General features: G+C 28.4%; 2 protein-coding genes across 2 annotated transcripts in view; both read left to right on the top strand.

The window, feature by feature from the left end:
- Positions 1-486: 486 nt before the first annotated feature.
- Positions 487-8,334, top strand: LOC107449859 (PE-PGRS family protein PE_PGRS16-like). Its single transcript, XM_043039519.2, has 3 exons — positions 487-1,558; positions 3,593-3,648; positions 8,121-8,334. The coding sequence occupies exons 1-3, from the start codon at positions 664-666 to the stop codon at positions 8,241-8,243; spliced, it is 1,074 nt and encodes a 357-aa protein (XP_042895453.1). The 5' UTR covers positions 487-663; the 3' UTR covers positions 8,244-8,334.
- Positions 8,335-17,406: 9,072 nt separating this feature from the next.
- Positions 17,407-18,673, top strand: part of LOC107449861 (choline transporter) — a 52,320-nt gene continuing 51,053 nt past the window's right edge. The window contains exon 1 of the mRNA XM_016065526.4: positions 17,407-17,910. The gene's annotated coding sequence lies outside the window, so the exon portion shown is untranslated. The remainder of the gene's footprint in view (positions 17,911-18,673) is intronic.

Raw genomic sequence — 18,673 nt, 5'->3', positions numbered from 1 at the left:
AAAAATTATTTTAGGTTTTTCTTTATCCAAAAACGTAAAGATGCCGAGGAGGACAAATAACAAAAATAAATAAATAAATAAAAATGAAATTATTCTAGCTGTATTAATTGTCTTTAAGCTTTGTGCATGATTTTGTAATGTTGTTCTGTATTGAATTAATGATTATTTACTTTTTTCTCAACCCGTACTTTGAACGGGTACCCAGCTAGTAATGTAATAAGATCAACTTTTTTTCATCGGCAATAATATTTCAAACTCATTATTTAGATAGCATATATTATTATATTACTCTTTCAAACTCACGCGAAATATAATCAGGAGAAAACCTGATCAATAACTTCTAAATTTCTGAAATAATATAAGAATTGAACTTATGAGGAAGTCGCAAGTAAAAAGTTTTTATCAGAATCTTCAACACGTGTATCCAACTGTTATCTTTAAATTTCCTTATACACTTCCTCTTACACAAAAGAAGAAGATAATTCTAATCAGTGCGTGTTGTTTTGACAGCGCGTGTCTAGAATGTCAATGATGACGCGTTGTTTCGACTGCTCGTGTTGTTAATAATTCATAGATGAATCAGATACGTTGCAGGAAGTATACACACGGCATCGAACTATTGCTATAAAAAGCATACCTTTGCATGTTTCCTTCTGTTTCGACATGAAGTGCTTCATATTTTCAGTTTTATTGATCACAGTGGTCCTCCTTGTGACTGTACAAGGTCAAGGTGGTAGACCTGGTTCTCCTGGAGCAGCAGGTAGAGATGGCTCTCCTGGATCACCAGGTAGTCCTGGTTCTCCTGGAGGACGAGGGAGTCCAGGTTGCCCTGGTGGTCCAGGAGGCCCCGGTGGTCCAGGAGGAAAAGGTGGTAGTGGAGCCCCTGGTGCTGGAGGAGGACGTGGAGGCCCGGGAGGATATGGTGTTCCCGCAGGATGCCCTGGTGGTCCAGGAGGCGCCGGTGGTCCAGGAGGCGATGGTGGTGTAGGAGCCCCTGGGGGTCCAGGAGGCAATGGTGGTAAAGGAGCCCCTGGTGGTTCCGGAGGCGATGGTGCAGAAGGAGGCGCTGGTGGTGTAGGAGCCCCTGGTGGTGGAGGAGGACAAGGAGGCCCTGGAGGCAATGGTGCTCCTGAATCACAAGAGGGTCCAGGTTACCCTGGAGGTGAAGGAGGTGCCGGTGGTGACGGAGGCGATACTGTTGGAGGAGCCCCTGGTGGTCCTGGAGGCAATGGTGGTGAAGGAGGCCGTGGTGGTCCAGGATACCATGGTGGTCCAGGAGGCACCGGGGGTGACGGAGGCGATGGTGGTGTCGGAGGCCCTGGTGGTCCAGGAGGCGATGGTGGTATAGGATCTCCTGGTGGTCCAGAAGGCCATGGGGGCGTGGGAGGCACTGGTGCTCCTGATGGTCGGCCAGGTAGACCTGGTCGTTCAAGAGCCGCTTTTGGTCGAAGACGCCGTGAGAGCCCGGGAGGCTACGGTGTTCCTAAGGAAATGATCATGCTAACCTTGTATCCAGAGTGTGCCTCTTATGGTAAATTAATGCACGATCTGTTTAAAGGTAAGTTATCTTAAATACGTGTTAAAATGATTTTTGTACTGTTTAAGATTGGAACAATTTTAAAGTTTCAGTAAATAAAATAAGAAATAGCTTATTACGTAGCAGTAACTGTTTTTTTTTGTCATATGGTTGGTAAAATGCAAAATATCGATGTCATCATTGTTTACAAGCCACTCTTAATCATGGAATGTAAAACTGGTTAACTGTTTTTAGAATGTAAAATATTGAATTATACCTATGTCACGGTTGCATTTAATGTAAAGGTTTTTGTAATGAAAAATTAGTTAATTGTTGACAGAATACAAAACTTAAAATACATCACAATGTAAAATAGTTTGGTTGTTTGATCTATCTTAAATTTCCTTTTATCTATTTGGTTCCGGCTATTTTTTTTAAATATAATTTAAATTTAATTGTTAAAATAAAGCAATAATTAATTTGATTCTGAAATAATATCAGATATTTTTTAAACATTATTGTATGTTTCCAACTTAGGTTTTGCATTTATTCTGGAAGTAGAAATGTCAAGGGCAATGTTTCGGCTCATGGCGTATCTTATTTCTACACATTCCTGCCTAATTCAAGTTCAATGTTATGTACTATGCTCAAGATAAAAACTGGACCTCCTTGAATAACTTTTGATCTAATAAAGGTATTTTCACGTTCTGTGACTCAATGGTTAGAGGAGTGACTTAATTAGTGCAAACGATATTTTGAGTTAAAAAGTCAGGCACACAACCTTATTTTCTCTGGAACATAGCTATTTTTTTTTTCTCGATGAATTTGGATTTCCGACACTCAAAATAAAATAGGCTAGCTGCAAGATGGGATATATAGAAAGTTTGGTCAGGAAAGTGTTCGATAGTTTGGACTCATTAATGTTTTTTTTTTCTTTTTGCGTATTTTGCCATATTTCAAGATCTCTTTAAACGAATTGAAAAAATTTTGCACATAAATATAAAATTCAATTAGCCACTGATAATTCCACGCAAAAAAAAATTAGTAAACTTTTATTATTTGCTATTATTTTAGTAAATAACAGTGGAAAAAATTCTTGAATTGTAAATTATGCAACTTTTGACATTGTTTTAAGGAATGTATTTTTACATGACAAGTTTGAAATTTTGAGCACAATTAGTCGAATTGTTCTTGAGAAAATGAATTCAAAAAACGCTACTTTTTCAAAATATGATTTCCGAGAAACTATTTGACCGATTTCGCTCAAATTTTGTTTTGTCCCTTAAAATTACATTTTTTGTAATGATGTAATAAACTACATATCTTACAATTTAATATAATGTATTTATTAAACGAACGAGTGCAAAAATTTTTCAATTCGCTTAGAAAATTTCTCGAGATATTGCGAAATACGCAACAAGTAAAATTAACATCAAGGGGTTCAAACTTCGGACAGCTCTCCTTTTCAAACTATTAGGATCCTATTTCGGAGGTTGCGGTTAGCCCTTATATTTTATGAGTTTGAAATCCGACTTCGTCGAAAAAAAGTTATGCTTACTCAGAGAAAATACGTTTTTATGTCTAATTTCGTAACTTTAAATACCGTTAATTATTCAGCATATTTGAGGTCACCCTTTTGAACCATTAAGATTAAATCCTAGAATGTGAAGATTCGATCATTAGATCAAAAGTTAAGCAGGGTGTCCAATTATTATTATTATTATTATTTTTGCACGCTGTTATGTATAATCATTTCATGACCTGTTACATTAGGCTTCTTAATTCTCCCTGGACAGGCTACGATCGATTTTACTTTCCACAATGGTGATTCATCAAGCATTAATAATTCTTTTTTTCGCTTAAATATTAGTTAGAGAAAATGTGCATGTTTGTTTGACCATTTTGACAAAAACTTTTAAGTTATATATTATTAAGAGAAAATAATAAAACATCTTATATTTATTTTGATACATTTATTTTATTTTTAGTAAATCTTAAATCATATATTACATTTAAAATGTAATAGCATGAATGCAGGCTATAATCGTATGCTATAAAAGCTAATTTTTTTTTCAGAAATGCAGAATGATAAAAGAATTGGTCCAGAACAATGTCAATCAGGAAATCATACAGTGAGTTATAGTTATTCAATAAACATAATTACATTAATGAACGTAATAGATAAATCTAAACATTCAACTCGTTATAAAATCTGAAGCATAGACAAACTTTCAAATAATTTTAGTTCTCATTTTAACGTTTTCTATAAAAACTCAACTTTTCACCATTTTAGTTCAAGTGTTACCATTTGGTATAATTTTTGAAAAGCGAAAACATTTGAATAGTTGAAAAAGCATAAAAATATTTGGATATTTTTCTTAAATTTATGTCTTAAAATTTTAGTTGACGGAAATAGTACACTGAGAAAAAAAAGCGTGTTTGAAAATACCAAAATACGGTAAAATTTGCCGTGCTTCTTGCTCTATGGGAATACTAAAAAGCTCGGTAGTTTTCACTGTAGCGTTTCGATAACGAATTTGGTAAAATTAACAATAAAATATGATTTCAAAATATATAATATATGATTCGGTAAATGTTGTAAAATATTATTATTTTATATCATGATACCTCAGAGCATGGCAAAATAAAATATAAAAACATTAGGTTAAATTTACTCTTTAGTTCTGTTTATTATACTAACTGTGTAGTAATAAGAACTATAATTTTAAAAACCAGAATTTCCGATAAACCGTGACTAAACGAGCTGGAAAATTACCAAATGAATGGTTTAAATACAGAATATTTTGGTTTCATTAACTAGAATTATGGGTTTATTTTCATTAGAAATGTCCTTACCAAACATTAAAGTGTTTTTATCAGACATTTTATCCCCTTTTTTGTACTATTAATAAGGTAGCCAAATTGCTAGTGTTACTGCTACACTGTAGAAATCAGTTATTCTACAGATAATCTTATTAAATTGCAGATTAACTAGAGTGATTTCTTAAAGTGCCTAAAAATCTTTCCTTTTCTAAAATTACCTAATTTAATTTCTTCATTGTAAAAAAGTGAGGCATCTTTTTGTATGTATTACTTTAAATATTACAAGAAAATAAAGGAATAAAAAATAAATAAAACATTTTTAAAAAAATAATAATATTTCTACGGGTTTGCATGTATTTCTAAGGATATGGTGTTATAAATAAAATATTACTTTTAACTTATAAAAATTGAGTTTATATAGTTCCGGCTAATTTTCCAGGTTATAAGTTCATTTTATATAAAGTTTATTTTCCTATAAATTTACTAAGTTTTAAATTACTTTTATAGTTATATAAGCGTTTCTTATGAATTTACCATTGATTTCTGATAAATCATAAATGCAAATGAAAAGTCGGCGGTTTTCGAATAACAATACTTACCAAAAATAAACCACCTTCTTTTCATCTGTTCTCGTTAAAAATTTTATAAGAAATTCCTGCAGCACAATTAAACTCAACTTTTATAAGTTATACGCAATATTTTCTTTATTACTTCTTCGTCCAGAGCCATGAAAAAGTTTTTGCCCTTTAAAACTTTTAAAATTACTTTATTTAGCGACAAATACCCATAATATATAAATATAACATTATAATATGAATATTTAGTAACGTATACAAAATAAACACGTGGTTTCAAAGTCATGTGTTTACTTTATTTATACAGTTTAGCAATAGAAATAATTTTGTTACTAACATCAACATACCATTCCAGTTGAATGGAAGTAATGGAATAGTTTTTTTTATTTATTTGTCAAATTTCTTCTGTGAGATATCGTAGATTTGCATCACTGGTGTACATTTTCATGTGCATTTGCATAATCATACTGTGAATAATTTAGTAGAAATTTTAAATGAAGGATTTTAAGTTGTTAAGTTTTTTCTATACTATATTAGTAACATATTTTGCTTTCAGAATTTCAACAAGAAGACATAATATACAAATTATACGGTTTTTTTTACTAATTTTAATTTTTAATGTTGCTGTGCATAGTTTCAATTAACCAGGATTAGGAATAAACAAACAGATTCAGATGTCTCTCCTGGGCCCGTGTATGCATATGGCGGCGGGGTTTTTGTGGACGTGCCTTTGAAAGAAATATGAATTTGTTACAAATGTAACAAATTTGCTGTTATTTATTTTCTAAATTTGAATGATTTTGTAGAATGTTATACATTTAAAAATAGAGGCTTCAATCTTAAGTTTATCACGGAATCTTTGTATTAATCCACTTTTTAAAGGTTTTGAGAACATTTAACAGAGTTGTTTTATGAAATTAGTGGAAAGAATATGATTCAATAAAGTTGGATTAATAACGAAAGCAAAGTATTTTTTAAATATTTATTTTTTGTAATACATTATTCTAAAACAGAATAACCACGAACGGTCCTGAAAACGCTTTTGAGATTTTTTTACGTGTGCTGTCCATTCAAAACATTTCATTATTAATTTAAAACTATGGTTATTGAAAATTCAACTTAAAGTTGGCTTTCTGCTTTCAGATAAATTAAATTAAATAATAGTTACAAATTAGTACTTTAATTATAATATGTCAATATTTATTCTCCACTAAGACTTGGATTGTAATTAATTATATTAATTGAGTTGTATTAAACGAGAAAATAATAAGTTATCAAGTTTCGTCCACACTAGCCTCATAGCTTGTCCCATGTAGTAGGACTAGTGTCTACAAGAGCAACCTTTTTTTAAAACAAAAATTATTTTGAAAAAATAAACAGTTTTGTAACTCTAAATAAAATCGGGAATTTAGTATATACCTATATTGCCTAACAGCAGTCAAAATTACTGTATTGTGACAGAATAAAGAAATTTGTTTAAAATTAATTTTTAGTAATTTTTATATTATTTACAATTATATAACACGATATTAGTAAATATTTACAATAAAAAAAGTACATGATGTTCAAAAAGTCTCAAAATTCTAAGTCTTGTCATTGTATACACCATTGTTTTTTTAATTGAAATTAAAAAGCAGTCAAAATGACTTCCTTAGGCAATCTAGTGTTAAATATGGTATTTTGATAAATTAGTGAAAAATGTCCACATACTTTCCTCTCCCCTGTCTGACTTATTTTGATGCGATGAAAATCTTACTTTTCGAAAAGCAGCTTCGCTAAAATGTCTATCATTATAAAAGATTTTGCATTTTGTAATTTTTTTTAAAGAAATGATAGTAGGTAAAGTCATATAATTAAAAATAATTAATTAAAACAATTTATTTATAACCTCTCTGACAACGCATCCTAGATCTACTACATAAAGGAATTAAAAATCTGATTTATTTTAAAACTTTTATATAAAACGTTTAAATTAAAACTTTAAAAAAAACTTTTTATTATATTTTGATTTAATGATCTTGTCAAGAATCCAAATCTGATTAAGAAAGTAATTTTCATGACTAATTTCGTATCGTCTTGACCAAAGCACTTGAACAATTAAGATTGATTCTCAAGTACATGTAAATCCATACTGAGAATAAAAGTATCAAACATACCAGAATATGGTAAAATTTACCATGTTTCTGGCTCTATCTATGGGAACACTTAAAAGCATGTTAATTTTTCGGAAACGCTTTGGTAATGACTTTAGATAAGATTTAAAATATTTATTTAATATATATATATATATTATATTTTTATTTCTAATTATACAAATATTTTTATTTGATTTTTCCAGTCAAGTTCCATTGGACTTAAAATATACAAAACACTTGAAAAATTGAAAATTATATATAAATTAAAAGCAAAACAAGAAAATCTGCGGTAGCCTTGAGAAATTATTGCGACCAAAAGGGGTAAGTCAGAGCAAGTGAGAAACTCATGCCGTTAATTAAGAAATCGACATCCACATTAGCGAAGCAAGATTCCAGAGCAGATGCGAGATATGTATTAATTTAACGTAGGTATAAAATATATGTATTATATACGTATTAATGTATTAATATACGTTATGTATTATACGTTATATATTATATGCTATGTAATATACGTTATGTATTATGTACGTTATGTATTAATATACGTATATGTATTAATATGCGTAGTTTTTTTTTTATCAATTCTGATTTGTATTTTTCATTAATGTCTGGTGGGTATTGAATATGGGCTCCTTGCGAGCGAATCGAAACATATGCACTGTAATAAATTCCAGATCGAACTGCGGTAAATTACCAGCACCCTGTGCTGTGTGCATCAATCGTAAAATTAATTTTACCTTAAAATCCATTTTTACAGGCAAATTTTATACCATATATTTTACGTTAATAATTATTCAACAAAAGTGACTGGGTGATCTTGAAATAAATATTGCTGTAAAAATTAAAGTATGTAATGTTTTTTGTTCAATAAAAGTTTTCGGTAAAAAGTACCGGCACTCTGAATGACGTACCTTGTACTGTAAATTGATTCCGATTTTTTCATCGAATAGATTTTTTTAACCTTAAAATGTTTGAAGTTACTTTTTTTTCTGATAGTAGAATAAAGGTACTTTTTGCCGTGTTCCTTAAATGTAAAATTCTTTTTATTTTTATATATTTATTTTTCAGATATGCATGTCTGAAGATGTGGAAAAGGTTCGCTGTGCAGTAACTGAGCCAATGCCACAAGACTGTGTGGATAAGATTATGGAGTTTGTGCAAGGAAATTCATGTTCCGGGAACGAAGTTTGATGAAATCGAATTTAAAATTAAAAATATAGCTGTTGCCACCTTTTATGATGAAACATGAAATATCGGTGAAATAAATATATTCAATTATGAAGTTCTATATTTTTTAATACAAAATTTGCTTCAATAACACACTTTATTTGTTCAAAACTGAAAAAAAAAATATTAATTTAATGTTTATGATAAGTAGTTGAATTTATTACGGAAAAGTTAGAATTCCGATTTTAAAATTTTTTTTAATTACATCGTTTCTTCCTAAAAAAAAATTTTTCTAATTGAATTGGTTAAAATTAGGGATGGATCAGATTATAAACAGTCATTTATACAACTGATTAATTGATTACATTTTTATTCGCTTATAATGCTGATTTAAAAATAATTTTGTCTTGAAATGAAACGCCTATTTGATTTAATTCGGATACAAAACAACGAAAATTTTGTTTAAAAATATATATTTAACTTTATCGTGACTTTTAATGGTGCAATAAAAATTTTATATATCTAAGGATTCAAACAAGCTGCAACTATCACAAGTTAATATAGTAATTATGACGAAGGAATAAATTAAACATAATGCTAAACAAAACATATTTCATTTAATTGTACCTCAATAATTTTATCAGCTGTCAAAAGAATACAAAATGAATATTGCCAAAATTTCAGAAAATTGAGCAACCATGTTTAAACCGATCACAGTGCTGACTTAAAATGATAAATGGAACATTCGTTTGAGTCCACTAGCTGTCGAGCTAACCGTGTAAGGTTTTTGCGATTTTCCTCTCTATGTAACGCAAATACAAGTTAGATCCATTACAAAGTCCTCCACGAAGACTAGTTTCTCACTATGCTTGATCTGGGAGTTACCTTGTCGTCGCACGTGGCTAGGGGCACATCTCTGTTATGACCTATACTGGAGCACACGAAGGAACAGTTCATAATTGGGTAGCCCTCTTAGCATCGTATGACAACACCTCTGGGCATGGATTATAATGAAATTTTAATTTTAACGATGTGCCTTAACTCTCTTGGAAGCTAGTCGCAACTTTTATGCAACTTCTTGTTGTGTGTTGCGTTTTTAAACTTGTACATTTCGACAAAAAAATAGATTAAATATATTTTTTTAATAAAGAACTGTACCTGGAAAGAGAAACCGATTGAAATTTAAACCAACGATACGAAAGATCTAAGATTTGATGAAAAAAATCTTATGCGACTGAAAATTTTTTTTCTTCTCCGGTATTATCAGTTATTATGGGTAACATGTATTAATCCAGAAGAAAAATTTTTTAAGTGGTGCTGCCATCTAGATGTTAAATTTGCAAAATATTAAGTTATTTTCATCTTATTTTTCAATAATTTTTAAAGGCTTTACAACTAAACTTTTTATTTTGGAAAGTAATTGATACTATCTGAAATCACTCAATTCATGATGTGTTCATTTAAAGCACTTGGTACTAAGATCATATACTGAGATAAAGGCTTAAAGGCTGCCCTCCCTGATGTGTACATCTAATTTAAGAGACACAGTTACATTATAGTTTTGTAATTAAAATGAAAAAGAGGATGTTCCTCTTTCATTATCAGGTTTCCATAGCCTCATTAATTTTGTTAGGAAGGTGAGATGCAATCAACAACTAATAGTACATTAAAGAAATTCTATCTGAATCAACAATTTAAATTACGTAAAGAAATTTTTAAATAGATGTTTAGTTAATAATGGTAATTTATAACATGTAGTTCTTTCAAAAAAAAATTTCTCGCCCCTATTTTATTTTTTGGAGTCTTATTTACTTATTTTTTTTATTCATTTTTTTATTCATTTATAACATGTAGTTCTTTTAAAAAAAATTTCTCGCCCCTATTTTAGTTTTTGGAGTCTTATTTACTTATTTTTTTTTATTCATTTATAACATGTAGTTCTTTAAAAAAAAATTTTCTCGCCCCTATTTTAATTTTTGGAGTCTTATTTATTTATTTTTTTTTATTCATTTCTTTTTTTTTTTTTTCATTTAAGTGAATGAACGTTGGTGATTAAACTGCATACTGGTGATTTGTAGTAGTGTCGAGGTTATTCAATAATAACGAGAAATTAGGAAATTTATTTTATTTTAGAACAGGGCTGAAGCTCCATTTTGAAGTTACATTTTCTAAAGATGCCCCCAGGTAACCTTCACAACAATTATATAGATTTCTTTTTATCTTAAACTTAACTAATTCTGACAGTTTATTTCTTTCAGTTTCGTGTATCATTTCGCAGTATTGATCATTATCGATCTATTGATTATTTAGTTTTTTTTCTAACTTGTATGAAAAGCGAATATTCTGGTAGCAATAATAAAATACTGGGAAAGTTGCATGAACACAAAAGAATAATTATTTTTAACTCAATTTTTCTCAGTGAGAACGTTAAGTTCATTAAAAACACAAAGTGTCTTAAACATTGTCTACTGACATATTGAGATATGTTGAAGCTATTTAAAGGCTATTTTTTTTTCTCTTTTTCAACTATTGATTCACAACTATTCAACTATTTATTCTTCAGTTATGTATGGAAGATGCTGTTTCAAGTCTTCCATTCTCTTCTTTAAGCTAATCGCGTTATAGAGTTCGAGAACAACACTCAGAAAAATGTATCTAAACTACCAGAATATGGTAAAATTTACGATGTTTTTGGCCTTATGAAAGCACCAAAGAGCTCGGTAATTTTTATCTAAGTGGACTGGAATCATTTAGCAATATAAATTAATTTTATGCACTTAAATGAGACTAAAATCAATACTTTCCCAGAGAAATCACAATTTTTTTGAAAGAAAACAAAATGTGATTTACCTGTTTCATCCCCTCAACTCTTTATATATAAAAACAAAATTTTAAAAAAACCGTCCAATTCACTATTTTTATTTTATTCATTATCACTCTCCAAAAGACTAAACAGCTTTCAGTTAAATTAGGTACTATTTAAATATTAAAAAGAAGAAGAAGAAAAACGGCTGCAGCTCAAAGGTTATTTTCACGCAAGACGAAAGTATTAAAAATTTAAATTTGCAATACTATAATTACCGGAGATGGAAGGAAAGTAGCTATTTTTAGAAAAAAATCAATATATTTTAATTATCGCATGTACTTTGATAAGTAATCAAATTCGGATCTTAGAATTTTTTTGATATTTTTTTCTGTGACAGCTACTGCCTCTGTTTTTAGAACTAATACTGAAAAATACAGTAATAAAAGGCTAAAACTGTATAACAGCAAAAATCTTTTTCTTTCCTGCGTAACGTCTAATGCATGAAAAGCAAATAACGTTATTTTTTATAGCATAGACTAAGAGTGTGATAATTTTATGAAATGGTTACATTATATAGGTAGTTAAGATAACACCACTGGAACACGTAACACAAATTAATATTAATTTTTAATATATAATGATCATCCTTTATATAATCATTATTTACATAATTTAATGAATACGATAGCACGAACTAATATTAATTTCTGATGTGTGATGATCATCATATACATAATTATTTACATAATTATTTGTGATGCCACAATTGGCATACACATATTTATTTTTAAGATTTTGCGTTGATAACCCAATTCGCTCCTTGTAACTAGGCACCAATTTTATGGAGAAGGAATATTTCAATACTTTCTTTTTATTTCATTATTATGCAGACATATTAATTCACTGTCGCCTATAATCGAAAGCAAAAATCTATTTATAACTTTTTATTCTAATTTTCCAACGGCTAAATGTTTTGGTTGCATGGTTGTAATAATTCTCATAAATTTGTTGGCGACTCGTGATCGCCAAGGTATTCTTTTAAACCCATATTGATAGGCTGGTTGGCTTTGTTTTGGCTATGTAATATTTTAATAGATCGCCAATTTTGGATCTCCTACCAATGCTTCTGTCTCCGTTGGGAGCAATTTACATGTACCTTTTAATTTGGCTTTTGATTAGGCAGGTTGTGGGGGATTTATCTCCCATGGCCTGTCCTTATTAATATTATTATGCAAAACTTATTCAACTGAAATTCTTATGAATGATTTTTATATTTTGTAACTCGAGCTCTGCAAATATACTACTAAATAAAAGCTTTTTTTATTAAATATGATCCGGTTCAACTGCTAATTTTCATCACCCTCCTACAACTCCTGCCTATTCCACCTCAACATAAAATGGCACACTGAAATATTCCTTCTCCATATTATTATTTACATCACTTAATGGATAAGATAACACAAATTAGTAATAAAACTTAATATATAATGATCATCCTATATAATCTCATTATTTACATAATTTAATGGATAAGATAAGACAATAATTAATTTCTGTTACATAATGATTATCATTTATATAATCATCATTCACATCATTTAACGGATAAGATAACAGAAATTAATATTAATTTCTGTTATATAATGATTATCATTTAACGGATAAGATAACAGAAATTAATATTAATTTCTGATATATGATGATTATTATTCATATAATCATTATTTAAGTCGTTTAATGGATAAGATAAACACAAATTAGTATTATGCTCTGATAAATAATGATAATCATTTATATGATAATTATTTATATCATTTAATGGATAAGATAACATAAATTAATATTAATTTCTGATGTATGATAATCATTATTTATATACTTTAATGTAGGGTTTCTGTTTGGTGTAAGGACCCCATCGTATTTACGAACTTTTGTGGGGCCTCATAAGCATGGCATAAATCCGACACTTATGTAAGTGAACTGTCAATTTTCTTGCCAGTACTGTAATATGCTACGCAGTTTTAGGTTATTAACCTTAACTTTTAATTTTAAGACGTAGAGCAACCTGAAAATTAAAGATAAGCAACAAACTTAAAAATATAATACAATAACAAGAAAGCGTCGAAATGTTTTCGTTTTCTCTTCGTCTGTAATGTCTTTTTTTTATTATCTATTTTCAAATGCATTGCGTAAAAAAATACTGTAATTGTAAAATTATTATAATAAGTTAAATAAATATCAATATTGCTAAAATGTTTGATGATCCCATCCCTGCTGTAGGTTTCGCGGCTCCTATTGGGGTCGGAACCCACAGTTTAAGGAATTTTAATATAATGAACAATTTAATAAATTAATATAATAAGTTAATATGATACATAATGAACATCATTTCCATCATTTAATGTGGATAAGATAATACAAATTAATACTAATTTCTGATACACGATGATCTTTGTTCAACACTAAATGCTTGAAACATAGCAATTTTATTACGAAAAGTAAGTTTTTAACCAATACTTTTTTCTTTGTTATTTTTTTCTGCTTATTGATCTGGATTTAATTATATAAACAGCGTTTTGATATCTTCAAAAAATTCTGATAGCTTTAAAATATTTTTACAATATCATATTTTTCAGAAAGTTATAAAAAAATGTTAAAAAATGCACATAACAAACTTATTACCCTGAAGTGGCAAAAAAGAAGTAAATGAACAAATTTGACATTAAATTTTAAAAATGAGAAACGTTTAGAAAATGAAATAAAACTTTCAGGCTAAAAATATACATTCTCTTTTTCTCATGTTAACCTCTCTTTTTATTCTAAAATTTTAAAATAAAGCAAAAACATTTCCACATTCATATATGTTTATAAACTACCAATTACGCACTACGCACTAAAATGCATTCAATTAAATTATCAATATAGTAATAAAATAGTAAATACAGTAAGTAATAAAATAGTAAATAAAACTTATACTTCAGTACTAACTTAATAATCTTAAAATTTTAATGTAATTTATATTCATATGCAATTCATTTTGATACAATGTTCTCAGTCACGTTATATCATATTATCGGTACCCTAAATCAAATACACTGAAAGAAATTTATTTAATTGGTAAAATTACAATTTATTTCGTTGTTATTTTACCATATTCAAACAAAATAGTCAAATAACCAAAAAATAGATGGTATTCAAACTGTTAACTCTGAGAAAAACCGTTTATTAACTGCTTTCAGCTAATGTGGTTAAACAACCAGCATTTTGATGTGAAAATACCAGATAAACTAATTAAACCACATCCCAAGGTTTATTTGATAAAACACAATTCAACCACATCCTAACTCCAATATTCATTACCCGTTGAAAAGTCTAGCTTTAATGTCCAATTTAACTTTTTCTTTACGGTTCTGAAACTGTACTAGTAGTAAATTGTTAGAAAACCGCACAGTTTTGTATTCATAGTTTTTTAACCATACTAGTTGTAAACAGTTTTAAATTCCGTAAATGTAAAAAATGTTCTTTACCGTAAGCATTACGGTTAATTGGATAGACAGATTGGTGTTGGTTATTTTACCGTAATTTTGAAATGATAATTATAACAGGCTATGGCTTAAATTTGCTATAATTTTAATTAGGTATTAAATTGAATTTTATATGATATTTCGTTCAATTAGAATCATTATATCATACATTCAGATTTATGGAATACCATAGTATGGTTTAAGTTAGCTTCATGTAACAGTTGCAGAAAAATTCAAAATAAATAAGGCATGAAATTGAAGCATGTTTTCATTCAAGTTGAAGCACAATATTATGTATTCAAATTTTCAAAATACGGAAATATGGTTTAACTTATTATATTACGGTTGCAGAAAAATTGAAAATAAGTGGGGTATAAAATTGAAGCGTGTTTTCGTTCTAGCTGAACCATAAAATCAAATCATTTATTCAAATTTGTGAAGCACAATAATATGGTATAAAATTAGCTCCATAGTACGGTTGCAGAAAAATTGCATCCTATTATAAAAGGTTTCAGAATATATTTATTCTTCAAAGTTTGTTTTTTAAGCATAATTAGACCCATTCTACCTCTCCGATAATAAAACTTTATAATATGTACCTTTTTATATTTATTTATTGTATTATATTTATTTATTATGATAATTATTAAGTAACAACATTTTTAAAAAAATGGAACTACGATCTAAATGGAAACATTATTATATATTTTAATTTTAACTATTGGTTATAATGCTATTGGTTACAGTGAGAAAAAAGTTTGGTCAAAACTACCAGAATAGGGTAAAATTTGCCGTGTTTCTGGCTATTTTTAAACATTAAAAAGCTCCGTAATATTTGGTAATGATTATGGTGAAATTAAAAATAAAATTTTTATTTTATAATATGTGATAAAATTTGGTAAATATGGTAAAACTTGATAATTTTACCATGACACCTTTCAGAATCGCATGAAAACCATTTATTCGGTTGAATTTACTTTTCAGTTCGGTATTTTTTACTTAGTGTTTGGTAATAGAAACAATGATTTTGAAAGCTAGAATTTATGGCAAACTGTAACCTTATGAGCGATAAAATTAACAAATGAATGATTTAAGTATCGTACATTTTGATAACTGTAACCAGAATTAGGACCTTTTTTGCATCCGAATTGTAATTATCATATTATTGCCGGAATTTTTTTTTTCGTGTGTATTACTGATTAATTTTTATTACATTATACAGAAATAAAACTTTTACGAAATCATCATTTTCTTTAAAAGAGTTTTATTATTTAAAATTCAACTTTTCTTCAAAACGTTCTCCTTTTATGTTCCATGTCTTTATTCAATGTTAAATATAGCAATAAGCACTTCATTTTCTCTATTTTTTCTCATAATTTTATTTGTTTTGTGTTGATTCCAATATTATGTACTTTACAAACACTTTCTTTTTATAGAAAAAATTAGTTTTTCATTCAAACATAAAATGAGTTCAGCTGATGCATTCAAAGTGATTTATGTCTATTTTCGCAGTGAACTTTAAAATAATATCTGCTAAATAATTATTAATTGGAATAATTCTGAAATAAGATTTTTGCGAAACCATAATCTTTTTCAAAGAGTTTTATTACTAAAAATTTATCTTTTTTAACTGTCTTATTTTATGTTTTATGTATCTTTTATTCAGCGTTAAATATAACGATAAACAAATTCTTTACTCTCTTTTTTATGCATATTTTTATATTCATTATCGTTAATTCATTACTTTACAAACAATGTTTTTTAAGAAAAATATAAACTCGCCTTTCTTCTTTCTTTTTTCTTTTTCAAAAATATCAAATGAGTCCAGTACTTGCATTTAAAGTGATTTATCTATTTCTAAATATTTCTAGGAAATCATTTACATTTCTGTTTTTGCAGTGATCTCTAACACAGTATCTTATAAGTAATTATTAATTGGAATAATTCTGAAATAAATTTTTTCCGAAATCATAATTTTTTTCAAATAGTTTCAATATTAAAAATTTATCTTTTTTCAACTGTCTTATTTTATGTTTCATATATTTTTTAATCAGAGTTAAATATAACGATAAACAATTTATTTGCTCTGTTTTTTTCCGCATATTTTTATATTCATTACCGTTAATTCAATATTTTACAAACAATGTTTTTTAAGAAAAATAAAAATGCGCCTTTTTTTTTCTTTTCTCTTCCTTTCTTTTCCAAAATATAAAATAAGTTCAGTACTCGCATTTTAAGTGATTTAGTATTTCTAAATATTACTAGGAAATCATTTACATTTCTAATTTAGCAGTGATATTTAACATAGTATCTTCTAAGTAATTACTAATTGGAATAATTCTGAAATAAAATTTCTACGAAATCATAAATTTCTTAAAAAGAGTATTAATTTAAGAAATTATTATTTTTTTTAATTTTCTGAATTCATAGTTTAAACATTTTTTATTCAACGTTAAATGCAACTATGAACACTACATTCTTTCTATTTGTTTTATTTTATATTTATTCCACTTTTTTTAAAGAAATATATATATAAATTCGTTTTTTACTTCTTTTTTCTCTCCAAAATATCGAATGAATTCAACGCATTCATTCAGTATTTCTAAGCATTATTAGTAAATCATTTACATTTCTATTTTTGCAGTGAACTTTACAATAATATCCCTTGAGTGATTAAATATTAAAATTTTCACTCGCCACAACCTTTCTATTGAAAGTAGTTCATCGGTGTATGAATGAACAACAAAGCGAAAAATCATTACTCCAAAAATCCCTCCACCCTTAGTGAAATCCGAAATATCCCCGAACTCACCCGAAAATCCCTGAGTCTGGTGTCCACTACGCATGCGCGACCTCCATCGCCTCAATTTTGTCCTCCTCGTTCCTGTCCAGTCTCCATTTCCGGAAAAGTGGGAAAACCGTTTTGGAGTTGTCTCTTACAAATGCATCCTTATTTGCTATCGTTCTGAGTTATATTCTAACAAGTGAGGGCTTATTATTTACTGTTGACGATACTTTACGCTTCATCGCTATCGATTGGAACATTTATTAGTTCTTTTTACTGGAAAAAGTTGTAGTTCATGGTCAGCCTACGCACAAGACTCCGGAATTTTCCTTCAAAGAAGACAAGTCTACGTTGGGGAGATTCTTGCGTCAGATTTTTCCCGTTTTCCTTGACCTTTCAGTGATTTGAAGCTGTTTTATTTTCTATCACCAATTCACCGGTTCAAATCAAAACTTTGTTTCTTATTTTGAAAATGTTGGAACACTGTCTTTAGTTATTTCGCCAAGCAACAACTCCTGAATAATCCCACATCACCTTTCGAATTTCCGGAAAAGAGGGAGGAGAGTCTTGATATTAGTAAGTACAAAATTCAATCTATTTCTGTTTTTCTAGAACATTAACAGTTGTTTATATTTAACTGTGAAAAACACTAAATCCTAATGGCATTCTTTTAAATTCCCACGAATTAATATGTAATAAATACAACTTATTAATTTAATTGTTAGCTTTCTCTTTGTTCTTATTCCTATTTGTTGAAAAAGTCTAAGTGTATGTTGTTGATTGTATATTTTTACCGTAAAAAAAGTTCATGTTCAATATATTTCAAAAATCACTCGCATGAATTCAAAAATTTGAAGAGATAAATCATTATTATAAGTCTAAATTATTCACTATAATCACTTTGCTCTTAGTTACATTATTTACATTGGATATAATAGTTAAAGTTCACGTTGCTGATAGTATATTTTTACTGCAAAAAAAGTAAACATTCAATATATTTTAAAAATTGCTAACCTGAATTCAAAAATTTTAAGAGATAAATTATTATTTTAAAACAAATCACTTTGCTCTGATTCACATTTGTTGTAAAAGTTAAAATTTGCATTTCTGATTGTATATATTTTCCATAAAAAATGTAAACATTCAATATATTTTAAAAACAACTTGTTAGAATGGAAAAACTTTAGAGATGAGTCATTAATGTGTGGTTAAATTATTCACGTTTGTTGTATTGATTTTATTGTAAATATTTTGGTGTGTATTTCACGCTCCATAAGTTTAAATATTTATGCTCTCATGAACTCATACATCATAGAAAACAAAAGTATTTATTAAATTA

Source organism: Parasteatoda tepidariorum, chromosome 10 (assembly GCF_043381705.1).
Source record: "Parasteatoda tepidariorum isolate YZ-2023 chromosome 10, CAS_Ptep_4.0, whole genome shotgun sequence".
In the NCBI taxonomy this organism is placed as follows: domain Eukaryota; kingdom Metazoa; phylum Arthropoda; class Arachnida; order Araneae; family Theridiidae; genus Parasteatoda; species Parasteatoda tepidariorum.
The sequence above is the reverse complement of the archived record's forward strand: the minus strand, read 5'-3'. Positions and strand labels throughout refer to the sequence as shown.